The sequence below is a fragment of the Lasiodiplodia theobromae genome (genome assembly GCF_012971845.1).
Source record: "Lasiodiplodia theobromae strain AM2As chromosome Unknown scaffold_8, whole genome shotgun sequence".
Lineage (NCBI taxonomy): Eukaryota > Fungi > Ascomycota > Dothideomycetes > Botryosphaeriales > Botryosphaeriaceae > Lasiodiplodia > Lasiodiplodia theobromae.
In genome coordinates this window covers 606,461-629,115 of record NW_023336574.1, presented here as the reverse complement: position 1 = coordinate 629,115, position 22,655 = coordinate 606,461, and the positions used below count along the sequence as shown (strand labels likewise).

Genomic DNA, 22,655 nt, shown 5'->3' with positions numbered 1-22,655 from the left:
TTAAGTGCGGCACAGTCGAGAGAGAGACTGGCAAATGTCGGGAGGTGCCAGATGTAGGTCCCTGACCCGCGTATGCCGTCGTCGTCGCTGTCCCCGTTCTTCTTCGCGCGCGGTAACTGCGGTAAGCCGAGTGGAATGGAAGCGTTCGCTCGCTCGCAATTTTCCATTGGGCTGGGAACGGTACACGCAGATTGAATAGGAGTGACCAGCGGTGATTGCGTGATTGAGGGGGATGAGCTGGGCTGTGCTCGTGTGTGTGTGTTGGGCATAGAGAGAGGGGTAAGGTGGAGGAGGGGAACGAAGGTGTGGAACTTTGGCCAGATGATGGCGGCTCTACTCTCGCTCTCGCTCTCGTCAGAGGAAAGGGTCCAAGCAGAAGAAAGGGCATGAGAAAACGGCAACCGGCGAGATATGAGCCGTTGTGTGCGTGTGCGCGCGGGTGCGGATGAGATATCGGAATGACCGGCCGTGCGGAGCGTAAATCGACATTAAATCCACCATGCGTCACCTGCTCACCCACACAGAGCAACAACAAAGGAAATAGGGACGGGCAGAGGAATATCACGAAGAAGCCAGGAAAATGATTCCACAACAAAGATCAACAGAAGGTTCTGTGGGAATAATGTCTGTTCTTTCTGTGTCGTAATCTTCTAAAGCTCTATCCCATTTTCCTTCTCTTCTAGAAAACAAAAAGGGCGAAAAGAAGAAAAAGAAGGGCGGAAATCTCGAACGCTCGCGCCAGCCAGAGGACCCTTCGGCCAGGAACACTCTCCGTCCGTCCCCGGTTTCCGTCTCCGAGAGATGCACAGCATAGCGGAATAGGGTTTCTCGAACCCCCCTCCCCCTCGATCTATCCAACGTGTCTCGGATCTTGTCTTCCCCCACCCCTTTCTTTTGGATCGCAACCAAACGCGATTTTTCTTTCCTCTACTGCATGTCCTCCTGCTCGGGCACGATGCTGTTGACCCTGCCCTTCTCGATCGCGGCGCGCACGTTCCCGATCGTCCATTCTTCCATCTTCGTTTGGGTCTGTGTGCCGCCGTGGAAAAAAGTAATGAGATCGTCAGCAAATCCGTACCATCCGCAAACAAAGATCGTCAAGAACATTCGAACACGTGGGTAGGGTTGATCCCTCTTTCCTTCTAGAAGGTGGGGGGTCGGTCATTCGGCGACTCCGTCTCGACGGTCTCTCTCCTTTCTCGCTCGCTCGCCAAAGGGGAGGGGGATGCGAACGAGCGAGACAAGCCGAGCGAGAGCGAGCGAAGCATTAGAAGGAGCAACTATGCCCCCCCTTTCGCTACGCACGAAACAACAACGACGATACGCGACCGTTAGGAGCAGCCTCGTCTCGAAGTTCGTTCGCCCCCGCTTCCCAACGGGCGAGGCGCTCGCGCCCTCCTCAGGGCAGTGAAACTCCCCACAGAGGACCAACCCACCCACATCGTTCCAGAAGAAAAAGCAATATTCGAGAAAAGCGCAGATCGGTAGGAAGTAAAAAAGGGAGTTGGGGTATATCAGAAGCTCGAGGAAAGTTTATAACGTACCTCGACGGTCCACGTCCCCATGTGCGGCACGAGCATGACGTGCGGGTTCGCGACGAGGCCCGGGTGCACCTTGGGCTCCTCCTCGTAGACGTCCAGGCCCGCGGATGCGACATGGCCGCTCTCGAGCGCCCTCACCAGCGCGTCCTCGTCCATGACGGCCCCTCGTGCCGTGTTGACGATGATGACGCCCTTCTTCATCTTGGCGAATTGCGGCGCCGAGATGATGTGGCGTGTGTTTTTCTAATAATATTTTTAAAATAATGTGTTAATGAGAGAGGCTCTTTTCTCTTGCCCGTTGCCGGAGCATTCCGGAAAATTTGACATATATATTTGGACATGGGAAGGGGGAGGGTGTTTGTGATGGGAGTATATTTGGGCGTGTGACGGCACTCTCGAGCGAGGCGAGAGACAGCGCAATCTCCTCCTGTGGCTGTGTAGCGCTGGGCGTGGGATGGGGACGGGGAAGGATGTTGTGTGAGTAAGTGGCGGCAGATTGCACATTTCGGGGATGATCGGGAGGGTGTGACAGTGTGCAGATGTGACGGCAAGTGTTCTGGAATCGCGGGAGAACAGGGAAGTGTCAGGGGAACGGTGGAGGGCCTGGAAGGAAGGGAGAAGTCTCGGATATCCTTCTCCAAATCACGCTTGCCGGGACGAGGGCGTTTTGGTGAGATAACCGAAAACGGCAAGCGAGCGAGAAGGGCCAAGAAGCGAGCGAGCGGCAAAACAGAGAGAAGGGAGGCGGACGATCCAGGAGAAAGGGGCAACGGGACGAAGGTGAGTTCGGCGAGTGCAGCGGGTGTGGACTGGCGAGCGATAGGGAATTCAGACTTACGTTGAGAGGCAGATTCAAGCTCAGAACATCGCTCCTCGCGAGAAGTTCGTCGAAGCTCACGTACTCGGCACCACCGGACTGCTCATCACTGAGCTTGCGGCGGTTGTGATAGATGACAGACATGCCAAAGACTTCAGCCTTCTTCTTCAGGTTGCGGCCGATACCACCCATTCCCAGAATACCGAGGACCTTGCCCTCAGGATCGTGACCGAGCGGGGGCGGGGGGTTGCCACGCCACTGACCAGCGCGCAGGGCCAGCATCGACGTGTTGAAGCCGCGCAGAGCACCCAGGATCAGGAACATGTTGACATCGGCAGTTGCGTCGTCAGGGATCGACGGCACGTTGGAGACGCGGATACCGCGGGCCTTGCATGCGTGGACATCGACCTGGTCGTAGCCGGCACCTTGATAGCTGTCAGCCCTGCGCTGAGACAATTGCAAGCAGATACTGCTGTTTAGGCCCATGAACCAGGACATAGGCAAGAATCAGATGGCTCTGCCGCCTCCGGGAAATGCAGCGTGAAAAATCCTGGAGATAGCTGACAAAATGCACAGATCAAAACTTACCGTTGTGAGCCAGGAACTTCAAGCTCTCGGGCAGTGCGTTCACGAGCTCCTCGTCGACCAGACCGGTGATGGCAACGCTGCCAAAGGTCCTGTAGGCGGCCACGACGCCATCGAGCTTGCCGGCCTTGCACTCCTCGATAAACTCGGCGCGGTTCTTCGCCGTGGGCCGCACCAGCTCGGCAATGTCCGAGAGACCTTCCCAAGTCGCCTTGGCGCTAAATTCCGGTCAGCGTCGTCGGTTCAATTATAAACCAAAGCAGGGGCCGGACTATCATGCAGGCACGCCTAGCGGCGGACGCAAGATGCTGCAGGTTCATGCGGGTGACGTGCAGGGTACTCGCTCCCTGCTGGCTCGAGGCCCGCTGCGGACTTGGGGCCAAAACTCACTGGTCAATCTCGCCCAGCAGGAGAGCCTTAGGCTTGCCCATTTTCGGCGCTGCTGCGAAGAAGTTGGACGGAGTAGAGTGGAAGAATTTGGGCCGGATAGACGCGACGGAAATGCGCGAGCCGCTCGTCCGTGATACAGAGGGGCGGACGGTGGAAGTAGGACAGCTGACGGCCGAGTAGTGCGCGCAGCGGACGAGGAACAATGGAGTCTTGAGCTGACGGGTCGAGCGAATAGCAGCAGAGATATTAAGCGGCGAAACTGTTGTCATTTGGCACCCCGCGGTTGAAGGTCGAGCCCCACACTTTGCCGCTCGGCGCGAGATCGGGTCGCTGCAAAGCCCGCCGATGTCACAATCTTCCGTCTCTTCGGCCTGCTTTCTGCCGCCGGCTTGCACTTGCGATTTCGGACGAGGGGAGGACGATGGAGATGGGAGACGTTAGGACGACGATCGAGCAGCGACAGGCGGACGACGCGTTGCCTTTTATGCCTGTCCGCTCCCCACGCGCCCGCCGGCCGACGATGACGATATCGTCAATATTCTCCCCGAAACGGCATTGCGAACCCGGCCTCGTCCTCCACCGCTGATTTTCCCGCCCAACTCCACCCCCAACTCGTCCATCGCTTCCCGCCGCCCGCAACCGGCCCAACCCTCGCCTTGTCGCGGCAGAAGACCTGCCAACCCCGCTCCGCTCCCTCTCCATTACCGCCGACGTCCACCGAGACCCCAGCCAATCGCTGTCCCAATGCGGTATACGTATCCTGCAGCCTCGTACGCCTAATTTAACCCAACCTCGACTCCCTTCGCTATCTCTCCCTCACCATCCTTGACCACATCAAGAACACACTTGCCAATGGCTATCTTGCATCCACCAACTGTCAATCTTTAGCCATCCGTTGCTATCTCACACACTTCGTGCCGTTGGGAAGCTTATCAAGTGACTCATATTCCTGCCCACGTTACACACTAGCCATAGACCATACTTTTCAACTCCAATGCCACCATTTCTATATGACAGCATTGTAAAGTGGAGGCTTCCCTGCCTTTCATAGAATACGTAGTTGCAATATAGTCGGCATGCTCAACAGATCTCTAGAAGGAATCGTGAATGGAGATATCTCAACAACAAGATGACAATGCTCTTCTCAAGTCTACCTACAACAGGTATCCGAACAAGAACCCTTTGAACAGAGCTGAGCAGCTCCCTTGCTATTCACATCCGCGACCAAAAATAGAATATGAATAATAATGTCTAAAGCAAACGCCGCCTCCATAGCGCACACAGATCCCATAATTCCCTTTTTTGATTTTGCAGAACCCCGGGCTTTATCATAAATGCTTCCTCTCTAATACCCATCGCTATCATCACCCAGCAACTTGGCGTAGTCCTCCACGCTCGCGAAGGTAGGCAAGTGCTTGAGCTTCCTCCTCTTCTTCCCTCTCTTGTCCTTGTCCTCTTCCTCGCCCGCTTCTTCCTCCACTGCCGCCGCCTTCTTCTCACCCTTCTTGCCCTTCTTACCCTTCTTTGGCTTCTCTTCTTGCACCTCTTCCTCATCATCCTCTGCGTCCTCCCAGTCGAAATCGCTCGGCAGCTCCAGTTCCTCGTCGCTACCGATGAAAGCGCCCTCATCGCCATCATCAAAGTCGAAGCCAGCATCGCTGCCCTCATCCTCCTCGACCTCATCCTTCGCCTTCGACTTCTTCTTCTCCTTCTTCGTCTCCACCTTCGCATCGACCATCTCCTCGTCATCATCTTCCTCCTCGTCCTCCTCATCATCATCCGGCGCATCAGCAATGACGACACCACCATCCTCGTCCTCCCCATCGCTCTCATCATCATCATCCATCAACTCATCCAACTCCTCCAAATCCTCATCATCCTCCTCATCCGGACCCGCCACATCCGGCCTACTCCCGACCAACGCCTTCCAAATCTCCTGTTCCTCGGCATCACTTCCAGCACCCTCCTCATCATCCTCCTCCGCGGCCTTCCTTCCCTGCCTCCTCCCCTTCTTCTGCGCCGCAACACCGCTCTTCTCAAAGTACTGGTGGAAGAACACCTCATCCGCGGCCACATCCTCGACCTTCTTCCGCCAAAACGCCTCCGAGTTGAGCGGGGCCTCCAACTTCGCCGCGTCGCCGCCCGCGCGGACGAGCAGGTCTGCCTTGGTCGCGCTGCCCGCCATCGGCTGCATGATGGAGACACCCTTTGTAGCGCCGCCTGCCGCGGTACCTTTCTGGCGCGCGTTGCGGTACGCGAAGCGGTCGAGGAAGTGCATGAGCGTGTGCAGCGTCGGGTCGGGCTTGGGCGGCATGTCGGTGGCGCCGTACAGCAGCCGTGACGCGAAGAGCGACACGCTGGGGTGGAAGTGCAGGCGCAGCGGCGTCAGGTCCCACAGGCAGCTGAGGTCGGCGTGCGCGTGGTCCGGGTCGCGCTTGCGGCCGTCATAGCGCGGGCCGGTGGTGGTGGTCGAGGGCTTGGGTTCGGGGGCGGCGGCGGCGGCGGCGGCGGCGGTGGTGTCGTCGGCTTCTTCGGGAGCGTCGACGAAGTGCTCTTCTTCGTCGTCGTCGTCGAGCTCGGGTGTCTCGAGCATCGTCTTGATGCTGGGGAACGTTTTGGTGAGTTCGTAGATTAGGTAGAGCACACCGCAGACGAAGGGCGGCTCGTGGAGAGTGATGACCTGCAGCAAACGCTTGACGAAAGCCTTGACGCGCTTGATGCTGACGTCGGCCTTCAATGATCTGTACAGGAGGTTAAGGTACATGACTTGTTTCGAGGAGTGCAGGAGGCGGGGATCCAGTAGTGATTCGTATAGCGTCCGGTAGAACCTGTCGGTCGAGTAGTGCTTAGTGGCCGAGATTTGCTGAATCAACAGCAAGGCTTGGATAGCGGTGTTGAAGTTTGAGGAGTGGGTGACGCGGAAGACGGTGTCGAGCTGCTTCTCGAAAGCAACATCGTCGGTCTTGGCGTAGGGGAAGGCACGGTTTACACCGGTCAAGACACCGGCGATGAGCTTTTCGTTCAGCTCTGATTCCGCATTTGCAGCCTTTTCCTGCTCCTTCTCCTTTGCCTTGGCCTTCTGTTTTGCCTTCTTGCCGGCCTGACCACCACCTCCCTGCGCCTTCTTATCGTCCTTCGCTTCCGACTTGGGTCCCTTCTTCAGCAGACTCAAGAAGAGCGCAAAGTAGATTTCCAGCAGCTTATTCGCAACCTCTGGCTCCTTCGCGCTCAAAATTGTCTGGTTCAGAGTGATGATGGCGTAGTACTTGGCGTGGGGGCTTTGGTTCGGGCGGAAAAGGCACTCGGATTCGATGGCGCCAATGATGATACCCTTCATAACCGGGTGCGAGTTCTGAAGCTGGAGGAGAAGGTACGAGGCACGAGAAGCGATCTTCTTCTCGTTGTCTCCCAGCTTGTTGATGAGCAGCCTCAACAAGTTTTCCTCCTGCTCAGGCTTCTCCTTCAGCAGCTCGTAGACGAAGGTGATGGCGCGACTCCTCGAGTATTCGACCTCATCGTTGCACCAGCCCTCGAGAATCCTTAGCATCTCGAAGTAAGTGCGCTTGAGCCAATCCTCATACGCCCAGGAAATCAAGTGGACATTCTCAATTCCAGGAGGCAAGCGCTGTCCCTTCTTCCAGTTTGCGTTGGCTCCAGAGAACCCAGCAAGCACAGCGGGTTGCTTGACGAAGGAGCGCAACTTCCTATCAGGCGGCAGCACCACACCCTGGCCTAGCAAATCCTTGAGCGCGCCCAGCGCGAGAAGTGCTTGGTTCCTGCTCTTCTTCCTAGCCAGTCCTAACAAATTCTCAAAGGCCTTCATGGTGTGCAGCGGCGATTCCTGAATCAACAGCGTTAAGGCCGAAACTTTATCCTCCAAAGTACCCGAAGCCATGATGGTGGACAAGAACTTATGCGACGAGTCGGCAGACATGTTGCTGTCGGCGTATGTCTTGTTCTCAGACTCGAGGAGGGACTCGGCATACTGGTAGACATCGTCGAGAACATAGCGAGGCGCAGGGACGAACTCGTCTGGAATCGAAATGGCGGGAAGCTCAGCGGCATGCCAGTCGGGGCGAGGCTGGAAAGTCTGTGCATATACGTCAGCAGGGACAAGTACTTAGGAAGGTAGCAATGCTTACCAGAGAGCTCTTCTGGCCGGACGGCGCAGACTTGGAGCCGCGGCCGCCATGGTGGTTGTCTTTGGACTGATTTTGGCCCTTTTCGTGCTTCTGGAAGGGCTTTTCGGCGCCGTGGCGCGATTCGGAAGCAGTCCGCTTCTTTCCCATGGCGAGATATGGATTTTTGCAGCTGGACCTCTCGGGTCCCGACAACGCGCGCGGTCGAAAGTCGCGACGACGGGTTTCTCGAAAAAACTCGCGCCAAGACGTCGGCGATCGGCAGTTGCAGGGGTCATCGCGACCCATGGGTCCGCGTCTCCGCTTGCCGCCCCGCCAGAAGCGCGCAGTTCCGAACAGTCATATTATTCGCGACTCCCAGAGCTCCCCTCTTCACGACTCAATTGCCCTTCTCTCACTCGCTTGAAAATGCCCCAGACAGCCATGGCTCAGGAGGGCAAAATTTCCATCACTCCGCTGCTTAAGCGGCTCTGGCCCGACCTGCCAATTCCCGATGCCCCGCCAATCACCGCCAACGAGATTGCTCTGGCCATTTCGCACATCTTCACCAACAGCCTTTCTCCCGTGCAGACTGGCGCCCTCTTGACTGCTTTGCATTTCAAGGAGTACGACCGGAAAGCCGATGTCTTGTTCAAGTGTGCCGGCGCAATGCGCGACGCCGCCGCCCAGGTCGATAAGAAAGCCCTGCGTGAGGTTCTAAAGAAGAACCTGCGGAAGGAGGGAAACTACCGTGGTGGGCTGGTATGGTATGCCCAATTGCTACTGCTTGCAGTTCAGCTTCAATTGCGACGAGAAACCCCCCATTGACTCGTTGCAGTGCGACATCGTAGGAACCGGCGGCGACTCGCACAACACGTACAACGTCAGCACCACCTCGTCCATTCTGGCCTCGTCGCTGCTCCGCCTGAGCAAGCATGGCAACCGCTCGTCAACCTCCAAGTCGGGCTCCGCCGACCTGCTCGACAGCACGCAGCCGCGCGCTCCCGTCATCAGCGCCGTCACGCCCGCGACGCTCGAGGAGATCTACGCCAGCACCAACTACGCCTTCCTCTTCGCGCCCATCTTCCACCCGGCCATGAAATACGTCGCGCCCATCCGCAAGGAGTTGGGCTGGCGCACAATCTTCAACCTGCTCGGGCCCTTGACCAACCCGGTCGAGGCGCTGATCGAGGCGCGCGTCATCGGCGTCGCCCGCCGCGACGTGGGGCCCGTCTTCGCCGAAGTGCTCAAGCTGGCCGGCGCGCGCAAGGCTCTCGTCATCTGCGGCAACGAGGACCTGGACGAGCTGAGCTGCGCGGGGCCCAGCAACTGCTGGATGCTCAAGGAGCGCCCCAACCCGGACTTCCGCGGCCCCAAGGACGAGGCTGACGAGGACTATACGACGTCGGACGACGAGGACGCCCCGCCCCGCTCGCTCGTCGACATCGACCACTTCGAGGTCGCGCCCGAGCACTTCGGCCTGCCCCGCCACGCCCTGTCCGAGGTCAACCCCGGCAAGGAGGCCCACGAGAACGCCGAGATCCTCATGAAGCTGCTCCGCAACGAGCTGCCGCCTGATGACCCCATCCTGCACTTCGTCCTTATCAACACGGCTGCCCTGTTCGTCGTCAGCGGAATCTGCGAGGCCGACGAGAGCAACATGGGCCCCGGCGACGACGGCAAGGTCATTACTGAACGCGGCCCTGGCGGCTGCCGCTGGAAGGAGGGCGTCAGGAGAGCGCGCTGGGCTATCGAGAGCGGCGAGGCGCTGAAGCAGTGGGAGGCTTTCGTCGAGGTCACGAACAGGGTCAAGGCGTAGAGAGGGGTTTGTGCTCGACGGTAGAGAACTGTGAAAGAGTCATTTCAACTTTTCGGTATCCCCATGTTTTGACGTGTTGGAAGGCTACGAGCGCTTGTAGAATGTAATGGGATTCACCGGGCGCCATTCCGGAAGTGACCGGCTGCTGCAGCCTGCAAATATTCGAATGTTTCGCGCACATCTTATAGGTGATTCATTGAGGTGCGGTGCCTACATGACGCTTACAGTGAAATGTCAAAGAATCACCGCGGGGTCATGTTAGCTGAGATGTACTTGTTCCGTTCAAGTCTCAGCATGCTATTCACTTACTTACAGGAGATGATTTACACGAAAAGATTTAGGCAAAATCAGGGCTTGAGTAGAGACCATATTAGGCTAATACCACGCTATTGGGACACAACTCCCCTATGGATGTCCTTCATCAATAAGAAATCACTATCGCTCGCAACTGTCACTACTGCTGGCATGTCCTTCAAGTCTTCTCATACCCTTCCCTTTCTTGTTGTTTATTTAAGCTTATATTAATTCAACCATTACCGATCCCAACCACATCGTCGCTCTGAGTGTGCGATGCAATCTAGCCCAGGGCGTTCGACAAGAGCTTCTCGAAACGGACATAATTCCGAAGTGAAAAGGGAAGAGTGTAACCCAAAAACCTGCCCATCAACCGACTTGCTTAATGCACGGAGAAGCAAAATTCCACCCCAGACTTAGAAATCCAACTAGCCATCATCTCTTCGATCAAAACAATGGTATCCGGCATTCGCCACTACGCATTACAGAGAGGCCTTCCCCACACATAGCAATCCGCATCTACCCAATAGGGAAAAACGAATTATAACCGCGCAAACCGCATCTATCGCCTAGAATCCGACCCAAAGCCATTTTGCGCGCCAAAACAAAAGATACTGGCCTTGACGACCTGATGTTCAAAGCATAGATTTATTCATTGCTTGACCCCTTGCCTTTTGTGGATCAAAAAACAGCAAAAGACAGAGTACCACCCCTTCATACCATCGTCACCCGAATGGCTTCATGCGCCATGATATCTATCCTGAAAAAGAAACACTATTTTGAGCAACCGTCTTCAGCGCATTCACTGGCCATTCGAAGGCTTAGGGCCGCTACCCGAGCCCGCTGGGCCAACAGGCGCCGAAACAGACGCAGCTTGCGCAACAGCCGCCGAGGGAGCGGCTTGTACATTTTGCTCAGCCTGCGAGCTCTCTGGAGCTTTCTTGCTAGGCGGGGTCAATATGGGAGGGTTGGCACTGGGCGCCAACGGAGCGACGGGGGGAAGCCTCGGGGCTTCAGACAGGCCTTGGGCTGTAGGCGGTGCGCTATCATGCTTCTCCGGCGAGATGCCGGCTGAAGGCTCGGGCAAAAGGCGGGAGTTGTTCTCTACGAAAGGGGAAGAATGCGGTTGAGGAGGGGAAGAGGCTTGCTTGACCGGTGAAAATGCTGGACGCTGGATTGGTGCTGGTGGGAAGGATGCACCGGGGCTAGTGAAAGGGGCTGTCGTAGGGTAGCCGTTGGTCTGGTATGGTGAAGATGCGGGGGCGGGCTTTGATGGCGACGGGGCGCCGTATCCCGAAGACATGGGACGCTGTTGAATCGTAGCCGGGCTCGGCTTCGATGGTGACGGAGCTCCATAGCCTGACGGAGGCGAACGTTGCTGACTGGGGCTGTTCGGTGCCGGATTATACGTCAAGGGCCGACTTGGGGATGAGTTGGCTGATGGATTCGGGGGGTATCCATTTGACTGCCCGTGATGTGGATTCTGGGATGGAGGTGAGTGGTGCCAGTTAGGAGAACCTGCCATAACGTGGTGCCCACTTTGGCCACTGGCCATGAAACGTGGTGGCGGAATGGACGGTGCATTTGCGGCTGATAATGATGGCACCGGCGCTGGTGGAGCGTGTGAGGGCGTGCTGTGTGCGGAGCCATAACTGGATCCTGCATGAATCATTCCGGGTGGACCAGAGGTTTGGCCATGAGGCGATAGGCTTGGACCATTCAGGATACCATTTGCCGGCGGTGGGTGTAGTGGGGCTGTTTGCGGGGGCCGTGCTGCCCGTGCTGGCTGCAACGGCTGCTCGGGAAGAGGCACGGTGCCGGAAGGTTGAGTCTGAGCTGGCGGAGGTGCAGCCGCCAACGACGATGCAGAGCTGTCCGGCTTAGGCGAAGCACCAACCTTGAACTTAAGGGGTGGCAGCTTGGGTCTCGCAGCGTCTTCTGCCTTTTGCTTGCAATCTGAGCAGACGAAGTGGAAATCGTCTCTCTCTGCTGTTGCCTTAGCAATACCATGGCACGCACTGTGTTGCCAGACATTGCACTTCTCGCATGCGATACTGTGCGAGCCATCATCCTGCCACAAAGTCAGCTGCCGAACCAAACAACGCAAGCATCGGATGCCGTACCAAGTTCTCGCCATGAACACCACAGACGGCACAATCGAAAATCCAGTTTTCCTCTTCCTGGGCCATCTGCTCCAGCTCTTTCTGACGCCTTTCCATCTCGGCTTTGAGGTGGCGTTCGGACATCCGCATTTCGTTGTTTTCTGCCTTTTCGCTGTTTTCCTGCAGCTTCTTCAGTTCCTCCTCGTGAAGTATGCGTTTCACTTCACGCTCTTTCAAGCGCTGCTCGCGGGTCATCATGCGTGATTGTCGTGCCTTTAGGGTGTCAGTAAACCGTTCCAGCGAGTGCTCGGATGATGGACGCACCTCCTCCATCTGCTTCTGCTTCTCTTGCTCCTTCTTGGCCATTTCAAGGTCAGATACACGCTTGCGTTCAGCTTCAACAGCAGCCTCCTGTTCCTTTTGCTTCTCCAAACGGCCCGCGATTCTGCTGGAGCGCTTTGCATTCGCCAGTTTCTCAAGGTTCTCCAGCTCTCTTTGCTTCCTCAGGGCCTTTTGTCGCTGTTGCTCAGCCCTCTTCTCGATAATGGGAATGACATCGGCCTGCAGACGCTTCACAAGTTCCTTCTCGTTTGGATCCCTGCTTTTGCGGATGGAATCCACAAAAGTGGTGTAGTCTTCCAGCGTGACAGCAACGCACTCCCATGTCATACCGCCAAATGTATCCTCCTCCGGCGCAGGGGCATCTTGGGCGCCATCTTCCTCCTGTTCTGCATCACTTTCTGAAGGCGACGTGGATAGTCTCCTTCGTTTGCTTGCTCGGGTACCCTTGGTTTTCTTAGGCTTCGCTTTCGATTTCGGCTTGGACTTTTGCGGCGGGGCTGCGGGCAAGGGCGGGTCGGTGCGACGGTAGAGGCGATCGTCATCGAGAACAAAGTAAGTGCGGTCCTCCTTATCCCATCCAAATGCTTCGACGCGCTGGTGGGTGTTAGCAGAGACCAAGGATGCCAGTGGGCAGTACCGCTTACCCAGCTTGTCTGGTCAATGTCCTTCTGCTCCGGCATCTTCTCACGTATGCGATCGGCATTGCCAAGCGTCCAGGTGGAAAGCTGTTGGAGAATGCGAACTTTGGTGAAAGTGTCCATGTCGTTGAACTTTTTGGGCTCTTCATCGACTCCGAAGGGGTTGCGCTGAGGGGCCTTGGCGACGTACTGGCGGCGCGCATACTCATCGAATATCTCCAAACTGGTCAAAGTTAGCAGGCGACCATCCAACGCGCGTGTAGGAGCTCTCACGTTAGTCCCTTGTGTGACGACACGTATTTGAGTAGAGCTAGGCCGATTTGCGCAAGCTTTTCAGAGGGCGTCGGCTTTAGGCATTCTGCCTCGAGTTCCTGCGCCGAGTTAGATTGATCCAGCATGCGGGTGCACCAGGTGCAGGTGGCCGATGGACGCGGGGAAGTGCTCACGTCGACGTCGATGTCCTCGTCGATCTTAACCACGGAACCAAAGATGTAGATGTATTGCACAAGGCTCGCGAACTCCCAGGTGTTGCGCAGCTTCTCGAGCTTGGTGGGCTCCTGTTTGCGCGGTTGTTCCTCCTGCTCGACTTCCTGACGACCGCGCTTCCTGGCAGGCATGGTGACGGAAGCGTGCCGTGCGGCGACGCGTTGCGGCAGGCGCGAGGGGGCAAACTGCGCGATTGGCGTGGCTTCGAGCGAGAAACGGTCGAGTAGCGCGATGCGGAGCGAGGGTAGCGCGCAGTTTAGTGCACGACGCGCGACGGGGCGTGGGGTGAGAGTTGGCGGGTGATTCTGAAGTTGTACCTGATCTCTGTAGAAATTGGAGAGGGCCGACCAGACATCCAGCGTCACTCGCGCGCTCTTGGCATCACCGCTCCGCAGGCCGCCGCCAGCACAAAGTCGTGGCCGCATTTCGAGGGCCATCCCTTGCCATCCTCTCGCAACTCGCGCCTTTTGTCCAGGCACAGCTGCGGATACGTAAATTAAAGTGAACACGATCCAACCGCGCCACTAAATTTTGCGCGCTGGCTGCTCGTGTGCCTCGGCAGGCGTTTGCCCGCACTATACGAGAGGCCTTAGTAAAAGAAAAGCATATTATACTATCAACTCGTCTCAGAATTCTTCTGCAAACACATTTGAATCAGTCCTCGTGCACCTCCCCGGCTGTTTGCAGCCTGACTGCAGTCGCTGCAGCGACGCGGGAAAAACTGCGCAGCAACAGGGCAGGGCCGGAGAGCCGTGAAGATCCCGCGTCAGCCCTATGACAGCTACCAATTAAGGCTGGTCCTTATCTCGTAACACCCACCCGCCTCAGCTGCAGCGCGCCATTGATTGCGCGGCAGCACAGCGCGCGTCGCGAGATGAGGGATGCAGGTGCTGGAATGCTCCGTCTCGCGCCCCTTCTTGCGCCGCAGGCTGGACGTCAAACGGTCAAAACAGGCGCGCAGCTCTGGGCCCTCAGCCCGACTTGGTAAAGTTCGACCTTGCATGTGCCAGGTCCGTCATTTGCCGTTTCAGATGGCGATGGGGTCGGCCGCGCCGAGCATGCCGTGCCTGCCGGAACACCTCCGTTGGTGAATGATGAGCATGCCGAGACCCGGGAGCAGACGTGCACACAAATAGGGACAGCAGCCCGCGGCGGCCGAGCAAACGCGTGAAGTCTTCTGCGAAATCGCTGCTGGGGTGTGAGTTTTGCGACGCGTGGCGGTGGTGCTAAAAATATTCGGCACTCTCTGCGCTCTGGCCACGCGTGGCTTGGGAACAGTGGTCCCTGAAGCTGCCAGACGTGCTTCTGCTTCCGACGCCAGCCCGTATTGCATGCACAATCCCGCGCCAAGCTGCCTACGATCGCCGTACTTCGCGACGAGACATTTCGCCCACACCTCAACCAACACCACTCCCGCCGTCTTCACGCGCTCTCGTCTTCTGCGCCGTCACCTCGAGCCCCCGTCGTGCGCCGCCAAGCCCCCCCGTTCGACCGCAACACCACGCTGCGGCGCACAGATCACCCGGATCTGTGAAGCCCGCAGTGCTGTTTACCCCAGATTATCGCATACCAACTCCGCCGCCCGCCCAACCAGCTCCCGCCGCCCTCTACCGCCCGCTGTCCCGATGACGCATTGGTGCGCATAGTCACTCAGGGACGTGTCGCTCGTTACCATGGCCGATCACAACAATAACCAACGCTATCGCGACGAATCGACGCCGCAGTCGATACCGCTGCAAGACCTCAACCGGCCCCCTGACACCGACAACCCCGAATCCCCGCATCGCCGCACCCTCAGTGACCGTGGGAGGAGCTTGTTACGAGGCCGGGACTCGCGAAACGCCAGGTATGCGCCGCTCAGTGAATCCAGTCCCCCGCGGGATGCTGGTCGACCGTCGCCACTCCACCTGTCAACACAAGGGCTAAATAACAGTGGCCGTGGCCCCGCGTCCTCGCCGATCAGCCCTGTGGGAGACGTGGGGGCGTTTCAGAACGCCATTGGTTTCGCAGGTCTGTCGTTCGAAGGCGACTCGTCTCGCCGGGACCAACCTTCAGTCGTATCGCCTGGAAATCCTCGCAGCCCGCCCGTCTGGCTGCACCCCAGCGATGGCACGCCGTACGATAGCCGTATATCAGAAGATGAGAGCACCGGTTACTTTAAGTCTGCGGACCCGGACGCGGCACCTAGCAGCAGCACTCGCCATCTTACACCTGCCTCGCCCGGCGCAGAACCCAGGACCCCTGTGGAGCAAACCGGCCGTTCTAGCTTCCAGAGCGTACAATTTCTGACTCCAGAGCGAGCTTCGGCTTCTCCGGGAAAAATGCGACTTGGAGATGATCTCAGTCAAGCCGAAGCCGGTCTTCGCTTGTCGACTCAGACTCTTGGACGGTCAGGTTCAGGCGGCCGCACAAGGTCGCTCTCTCCTTCAGCAATAGAATCTCCTCTCCGGCGGGCTGGAACTATGATGAGGAATATTTCTCAGCGTGTCGTCAACATCAGTAACGAACCTGAGCTTATTGAACGAGCCATTCGCCGGAAGTCTTCACAGAAAAAGCAAGGAGAGCAACAGTTGGAGGAGGATGAGTGGCCCTCTGCAGACGCGTACGGAAACGATGGTCCGCCTCCGTCTCCGCGCTCCCCGCGCTCCCCGATATCACCTGGATCGCCGCTGGAGAAGCTTCCGTCGCCTACGCACCGACGTAATTTCAACTGGAAATACCAAGCAAATCCTTTGAGAGGCAAATCTTTAGGGATCTTTCCGCCGGACAGTCCCATCAGGATGAAGCTCTGCGATGTTTTAACACACCCCGCTACCGAGCCAATTCTCCTTCTTTGTATCATTATGCAGACCATTTTGCTCACCATAGATTCGGCTCGCAGCGTGTTTACACATCCCCGGTCCAGTCACTGGGGTACTACCTGGATAGACTATTTCCTATTGGCCCTTTTCGTAATTTACACCATCGAGGTTATAATACGCATAATTGTGTCGGGCTTTATCATCAACCCAGTTGAGTACAGTACGATCAACCGTCAAATCGGCGTGCGGCAAGCTATGATAGAGAAGGGCAAGAAGCTGTTCGCCGGGCCTCAACGCCAACCCTCGGTTAAGAGAACGGACACAACGCTTCCACCGGAACAGCCCGTGCTCTTTCGCTCTTTCACGACCTACCAAATGGACGTCGATGACCCCGCGAATGCCCGGCAACAACAGAGAGTCCGACTCGCCCATAGAGCATTCCTGCGTCACTCTTTCAATCGACTCGACTTTGTCGCCGTTGTCTCATTTTGGATCAGCTTCGTCATTGGTGTGTTCGGTGTCGAGGAGCACAACCACGCCTACGTCTTTCGCATGCTTAGTTGCTTGCGTATTCTTCGTCTCCTGGGTCTCACTAGTGGTACAACGGTCATTTTGCGAAGTTTGAAAAGAGCAGCGCCACTACTCGTCAACGTCGGTTTCCTCATGGGGTTCTTCTGGTTATTGTTTGCCATTATCGGAGTCCAGAGCTTCAAGTCCAGTCTCAGGCGAACGTGCGTCTGGAAAGATCCATCGGGTGAACAAGAAGACTACACTACCGAACAATATTGCGGAGGCTATCTTACTAAAAATGGGACCGCAATGCCATGGATCAGTCTCAACGGGCTTGAAGGGTCGGACTATCACAAAGGCTTTCTCTGTCCCTATCCTGCGGAATGCATCGAAGGCGAAAACCAGTACAACGGCACCGTCAGCTATGATAACATTTTCCAGTCCTTAGAGCTGGTCTTTGTTGTCATGACCTCCAATACGTTCTCCGATCTCATGTACAATTTGTCGGACAGCGACTATCTGGCCGCCTGTCTCTATTTCGCCTTTGGAATCGTCATCTTGGCGTTGTGGCTGCTCAACTTGCTCATCGCTGTGATCACTTCGTCGTTCCAAGTCATCAGAGACGAGAGCAAGACCAGTGCTTTCACGGCTCAAGAAGTCACGCAAGGTCCGGATGAAAAGCAAGAAGAAGTCGCGCCTAAACGGCGCAAGCCCGCCATGCTCCGGGTGTATCTCAAAACCAGAGCCTTTTGGGTTCTACTCATCGTTTTCGATCTCATTGTTCAAGCTCTACGAAGCCACGAGATGAGTAAGGGACGCGAGAGCTTCATCAATAACACGGAAACCGTCGTGACGGGGTTCCTCCTCTTTGAGATCATCTGGCGCTTTGTCGCAGACTGGAGATACTTTCATCGCCGCCGGAGAAATCTCCTGGATCTCTTTCTCGCAGTCATTACCACCATCATGCAGTTCCCCCCTGTTAATAACAAGGAGCGTGTCTACGCCTGGATGACCGTCTTCCAGATCATTCGTTTCTATCGCGTGGTTCTGGCAGTCTCTTTGACACGCGAACTTATCATGACCGTCCTGGGCAACGTCTACGGTCTTCTTAACCTGATCCTGTTCGTGTTCCTCCTAACATTTTTGGCAGCTCTTTTTGCTGCTCAAATCTTCCGTGGCGAGATACCTGAAGAAGACGACGGCGAATCAATTCGAGTCACGTTTTCCTCTCTGTTCAACTCTTTTCTTGGGATGTATCAATTACTCTCTAGCGAGAACTGGACGGATGTCCTCTTCACCGTTCAGAAATTCGAAGTCGGCTTTAACACCGCCTGGATTGGAGCCGCTTTCTTGATCATCTGGTACATCTTGGCCAACTTCATCGTCTTGAACATGTTCATTGCTGTCATTCAGGAGAACTTTGATGTGTCAGAAGATGAAAAGCGGCTTCAGCAGGTTAAAGCCTTCCTGCACCAGAAAGAGCTCGGAGGTTCTACGGCTGGCAATCTTGCACTGTCGACCATTTTCAAAGTTACCGCTGGGAGAAAAAGGGATCCCCTTGACTATGGCACTGCTGCTACCGAAATGCTACTGAAGGATGCTGTGGTCCGGGATTTCCTTGATGAGCCTGAACAACCCCTCCTCGCCGGGACAGACACTCACCACCACGACACACGACACAACGGTGCAACTGGCGTAGTGAAGGTGGGTGTTCTTACAAGGCTATGGGATCATTTCGTCCGCAGAGTATGGCACCGCGAACCGAATCCTTTCTACTCTCGGCTTGAATTCTCCAAGGCGTACGAAGATTTGGACCCCCGGACGATGGCACAGGAGGTCGTGTCAGCTACCGAGCGCAGGAAGAAGGCACAAAGAGAATATCTGCAAAAGCACCCTTCGTACAACGTCTCACTGTTCATGTTCAAGCCACACAACCCCATCAGGAGGATTTGCCAACGCATTGTTGGACCAGGGCGTGGTGACGACCGTATTGAGGGTGTGACGCCTTCGATTCCTATCTGGTACGCATTCTCAGCGTTCATCTATGCGGCGATTGTTGCCATGGTGCTTCTTGCTTGCATCACCACTCCCGTCTACCAAAAGGAGTATTTCGAGACACATGGCTACAGCGTCTACAACTGGTTCGTGTACACGGATTTGGGTTTCGCTATCCTCTTCACAGTCGAAGCGCTCATCAAAGTCATCGCCGACGGTTTCTTCTGGACGCCGAATGCGTACTTCCGAAGCTCCTGGGGCTTCATCGACGGTATCGTGTTGATCACACTGTGGATCAACATTGCCACCCTTCTGCTCAACGAAGGAGACGTGTCGCGAGCTGTCGGTGCTTTCAAAGCTCTCAGAGCTCTCAGGTTGCTTAACGTCAGTGACAGTGCTCGGAATACTTTCCATCACGTCATTGTTCGAGGCGGTTGGAAGGTCATGTCGGCGGCTTTCGTCTCCCTGAGCTTCCTTATCCCATTTGCCATCTACGGACTCAACCTCTTCAACGGCCGTATGTACACGTGCAATGATGGAGATTCGAATATTGTGAATCTTGATGATTGCGTTGGAGAGTATCTCAGCTCGCCATTTAACTGGGACGTCTTAGCACCTCGTCAGGCCGCAAACCCCTACTACGACTTCGACAACTTTGGAAATTCCCTCTTCATCCTGTTCCAGATTGTCTCCCAAGAAGGTTGGATTGATGTCATGTATTCCGCGCAGGCGATCACCGGAGTGTTTCGGCAACCTGAGGATTTTGCCTCTCAAGGAAATGCGGTATACTTCGTCGTCTTCAACTTGCTCGGTGCAGTCTTCGTGTTGACGCTGTTCGTGTCCGTCTTCATGCGTAACTACACTGAACAGACTGGGGTTGCGTATCTGACAACAGACCAACGCTCATGGCTCGAATTGCGCAAGCTCCTCAGGCAGATCTCTCCCTCGAAGAGACCATCGTCGACGAAGAAGCGAGAGACATGGGAAGAATGGTGCTATCGCCGCGCGGTGAAGAAGACTGGTCGATGGCAGAGATTTATCACCTTAATCCTCATCATTCACCTGCTTCTTCTTTGCCTGGAATACTACCCAGAACCATGGCAGTGGGGACGCACCCGAGACTTCGTGTTCCTGGTTCTCACCCTCATCTACATCGCCAACATCACTGTTCGAATTGTCGGATTGGGTTGGACACGATTCCGTCGGAGCTCTTGGGATATCTACTCCCTGTTTGCTGTCTTTGGCACGTTCGCTACCACGATTCTCCTCCTCACAAACTTCAACGAGCGTGTATACGTCCAGCTGCACAAACTCTTCCTTGTCTCGATCACACTTCTGCTCATTCCCCGCAACAACCAACTTGACCAGCTCTTCAAGACCGCCGCCGCGTCGGTGGGCTCCATTGCCAATCTGCTCGCCACATGGTTTGTGCTGTTCCTTGTTTTTGCCATCGCCTTTACGCAGGCATTTGGCCTGACCAGGTTTGGATCGCAAGAAAGTGGCAACATCAACTTCAGGACCGTTCCCAAGGCGCTCATTCTCCTGTTCCGGATGTCTAGTGGTGAAGGATGGAACGAGGTGATGGAAGATTTTGCTTCCATTCAGCCACCTTTCTGTACTGTGGCTGACGAGTTTTACGATGGCGACTGCGGCAGTGCTGAATGGGCTCGCACTCTCTTCATCCTCTGGAACGTGCTCAGCATGTACATCTTCGTCAACCTGTTCGTCTCGCTCATTTACGAATCCTTCTCGTACGTGTATCAGCGCAGTAGCGGCATGTCCGTTATTAGCCGAGAGGAGATTCGTCGGTACAAGCAAGCTTGGGCAGAGTTCGACCCTCATGGCACGGGATTCATTTCCAAGGAGAAGTTCCCGCGGCTACTTGGCGTAAGTCATGCTCTAGTCTTTTGAGAATCACGTTACTAACTCATTTAGGAACTCTCTGGTGTCTTCGAGATGCGAATCTACGACGGCGATTTTACGGTCAGCCGGATCATCGAAGACTGCAGCAAGCCAACGGCCGACCATGGCTTCTCGATTGATGGCAGGAAGCAGAAGCCCGAAATCGACCTCGACAAACTCAATGATCGGCTGGCTTATCTGCCCTGCGAGGAGATCCGTATGCGGAGAGCGCGGATGAACAGATTCTACGAGGAGATGCTCAATGGCGCAGACCCTGACAGAGGCATCCACTTCACTTCTCTTCTCATCACTCTTGCTCATTACAAGGTCATCAACGACAACAAGAGCTTGAGGTATGTGAACCCCATAAACACCATACACATATCTATACTGACAAAATCTTTAGACTTGAGGAGTTCCTGCGTCGCAAGGCTCGACTCCAGCGCGTCGAAGAGTCGGTGCAGCGCAAGATCGTCATAGGCTTCTTCGACACGCTCTTCTGGGCACGCCGCTTCCGTCGCGCCCTGGAAGCCAAGCGCGCAGGCCGCATGACAGCGGTGCCGCAGTTCGAGTTCACCATGGCCGACGACGCCAGCCCAGCAGGCGGCCTGCGACCCGAATCAAGCCTGCCATCGCCCTCTCTCTCGCCGTACCAGCAGCCGCCATCGGTGGGAAGCGACGGCGGCTACTTCGACAACTTCAACAACCGGCCGCAACCTCCGCCGCCGCTCGACACCGAGGGCGCGTTCCGCAGCCGCGCCAACAGCATCCAGAAGACGCCCGTGCAGAGCCGCGCAAACAGCATCCAGGCCAGCCCCATCATGAGTCCCACGCGCGGCGGCGCCCTGCAGAGCATCCCGCTCAGCCCGACCCTCAGCCCCACGCACTCGCCGCACACCAGCCCCCACACCAGCCATGCGCCCGTCGACCCGGCCGAGCTCAACTGGCAGCTTGCCAGCGCTCTCAACCTCAGCAGGCCGTCCAGCCCGTCGGCCGGCGGTCCTGCTGGCACTGGCCGCGATAGCACAGGCACGGCGGCGGCTGGGCCGAGTGGCGTCAGTCGCTCTTCCACCGTGCCGGGAAGCGTTGGTCGCCAGAGCGCCATGCCGGAGGGCGGCGGCGCCGGGCATCGGAGCAGGCAGAACAGCGACGTCAGCGCCCAGGATGTGCTGGAGGTGCTGGACAACAGCATTTGGGGCGAGAGTATCAGGAAGAGCTTTACGGTCAAGAGACCGGGGAGATGATGAGTGGATGAGTGGAGGCCGACCCCCGGTTCACTTTTGGCCCCCCATCCTCCTCCCCGCTTTTTGAGCGGGGGGATGAAGGTAGAGGGATGGGGAATGGGAAGGGAAGGCAGCAGCAGGCCAAGACTAGGCAAGGGAAGTAGTGTGGGAATCATTGGACGGGAGCTAAAGTGTTCGACATACTCCTCCCCACTGCGGGAGGGAGGATGGGATGGGATGGGGGGGTGGGAGTTCTGTTTTTGGGATGGGTGCGGGTTTTTGTGGGTATGGGGGAAATATTGCGTGCTGCACGCGCGCAAGCTACTTTTTTCGCTACTGCTGCTCATTTTTTCCCCTCTCCCTTCTCTTCTTTCATTTATGTATGTGCGAAGGAGAGAGGCGAGTTGCACATACTGTGCATGCAGAATGCAAGAGAGGCGCGCACAGGATATGCAGGGGAAGGGCCCGGTGGCAAAGGGAAGGGGAAAAAAAAAGAAAGAAAGATGCAGAGTAGTCACATTTTGGCCCTTTTGCCAGCCTCTGCGGCGGGTGGTTTGATGACAGTAGCAGCAGCAGCTGGAATTTTGCGATTTTGAAAAGGTGTCTGGGGAGAGGAGGGGAAATCAGGGGGGTCGGATGCAGGGAAAGTGAAACTCGGGACATGTGTCGTAGCATAGCGATGGCGTTCTTCTGTCTTGTCCCCATTCTAAAATTGTTCATCATTTGCCTCTTCTTGTCTTTCTCGCACCACCATGCTCTCACTAGCCGTGGTCTGGAGCGGATGTGATGTGTGGTAGGCTGATTCATTTACAAGGTTATTAGGCTGAAGAGACACCAAGGCAGCTCGTGCGGCAGCGGAGTGTGCTCGAGGTGGTGGGAAGCAATACGGGCCGGTGCGCGGGTGGTGGCTTTCTGATGCGTTGTTCACATGGGACCCTGGTAGAGTGTGATGTGATGGGGTGGGTTTTCGTTCGGGCGGTGTGCAATGCGTGCATGCGCTCTGCTCGACTGCTGCCTCCTGACTTCTTCTTTGGTGTTCGGCCATGCCGGCGAGGAAAAAAGCAAGAAAGTATGTCAGAGTCGTCGGCATTT

General features: G+C 56.2%; 5 protein-coding genes across 5 annotated transcripts; 2 read left to right on the top strand and 3 right to left on the bottom strand.

The window, feature by feature from the left end:
- Positions 1 to 927: 927 nt before the first annotated feature.
- On the bottom strand, positions 928 to 3,602 carry LTHEOB_3202 (Glyoxylate reductase; the record flags this gene model as incomplete). The annotated part of the gene is made up of 5 exons (XM_035512100.1): positions 928 to 1,029; positions 1,545 to 1,784; positions 2,380 to 2,783; positions 2,947 to 3,161; positions 3,334 to 3,602. The coding sequence occupies 5 exons, from the start codon at positions 3,600 to 3,602 to the stop codon at positions 928 to 930; spliced, it is 1,230 nt and encodes a 409-aa protein (XP_035363095.1).
- Positions 3,603 to 4,678: 1,076 nt separating this feature from the next.
- Positions 4,679 to 7,622, bottom strand: LTHEOB_3201 (CCAAT-box-binding transcription factor; the record flags this gene model as incomplete). The annotated part of the gene is made up of 2 exons (XM_035512099.1): positions 4,679 to 7,423; positions 7,476 to 7,622. The coding sequence occupies 2 exons, from the start codon at positions 7,620 to 7,622 to the stop codon at positions 4,679 to 4,681; spliced, it is 2,892 nt and encodes a 963-aa protein (XP_035363094.1).
- Positions 7,623 to 7,880: 258 nt separating this feature from the next.
- LTHEOB_3200 (Anthranilate phosphoribosyltransferase) lies at positions 7,881 to 9,270 on the top strand (the record flags this gene model as incomplete). The annotated part of the gene is made up of 2 exons (XM_035512098.1): positions 7,881 to 8,213; positions 8,290 to 9,270. The coding sequence occupies 2 exons, from the start codon at positions 7,881 to 7,883 to the stop codon at positions 9,268 to 9,270; spliced, it is 1,314 nt and encodes a 437-aa protein (XP_035363093.1).
- A 1,499-nt stretch (positions 9,271 to 10,769) lies between these two features.
- Positions 10,770 to 13,263, bottom strand: LTHEOB_3199 (Phd finger domain-containing protein; the record flags this gene model as incomplete). Its single annotated transcript, XM_035512095.1, has 7 exons — positions 10,770 to 10,952; positions 11,462 to 11,520; positions 11,584 to 11,635; positions 11,688 to 11,939; positions 11,991 to 12,602; positions 12,653 to 12,869; positions 12,920 to 13,263. 7 exons carry the CDS (start codon positions 13,261 to 13,263, stop codon positions 10,770 to 10,772), a joined length of 1,719 nt encoding a protein of 572 aa, XP_035363092.1.
- A 1,542-nt stretch (positions 13,264 to 14,805) lies between these two features.
- LTHEOB_3198 (Ion transport) lies at positions 14,806 to 21,584 on the top strand (the record flags this gene model as incomplete). Its single annotated transcript, XM_035512094.1, has 3 exons — positions 14,806 to 20,325; positions 20,374 to 20,693; positions 20,747 to 21,584. 3 exons carry the CDS (start codon positions 14,806 to 14,808, stop codon positions 21,582 to 21,584), a joined length of 6,678 nt encoding a protein of 2,225 aa, XP_035363091.1.
- Between the last annotated feature and the right edge of the window lie 1,071 nt (positions 21,585 to 22,655).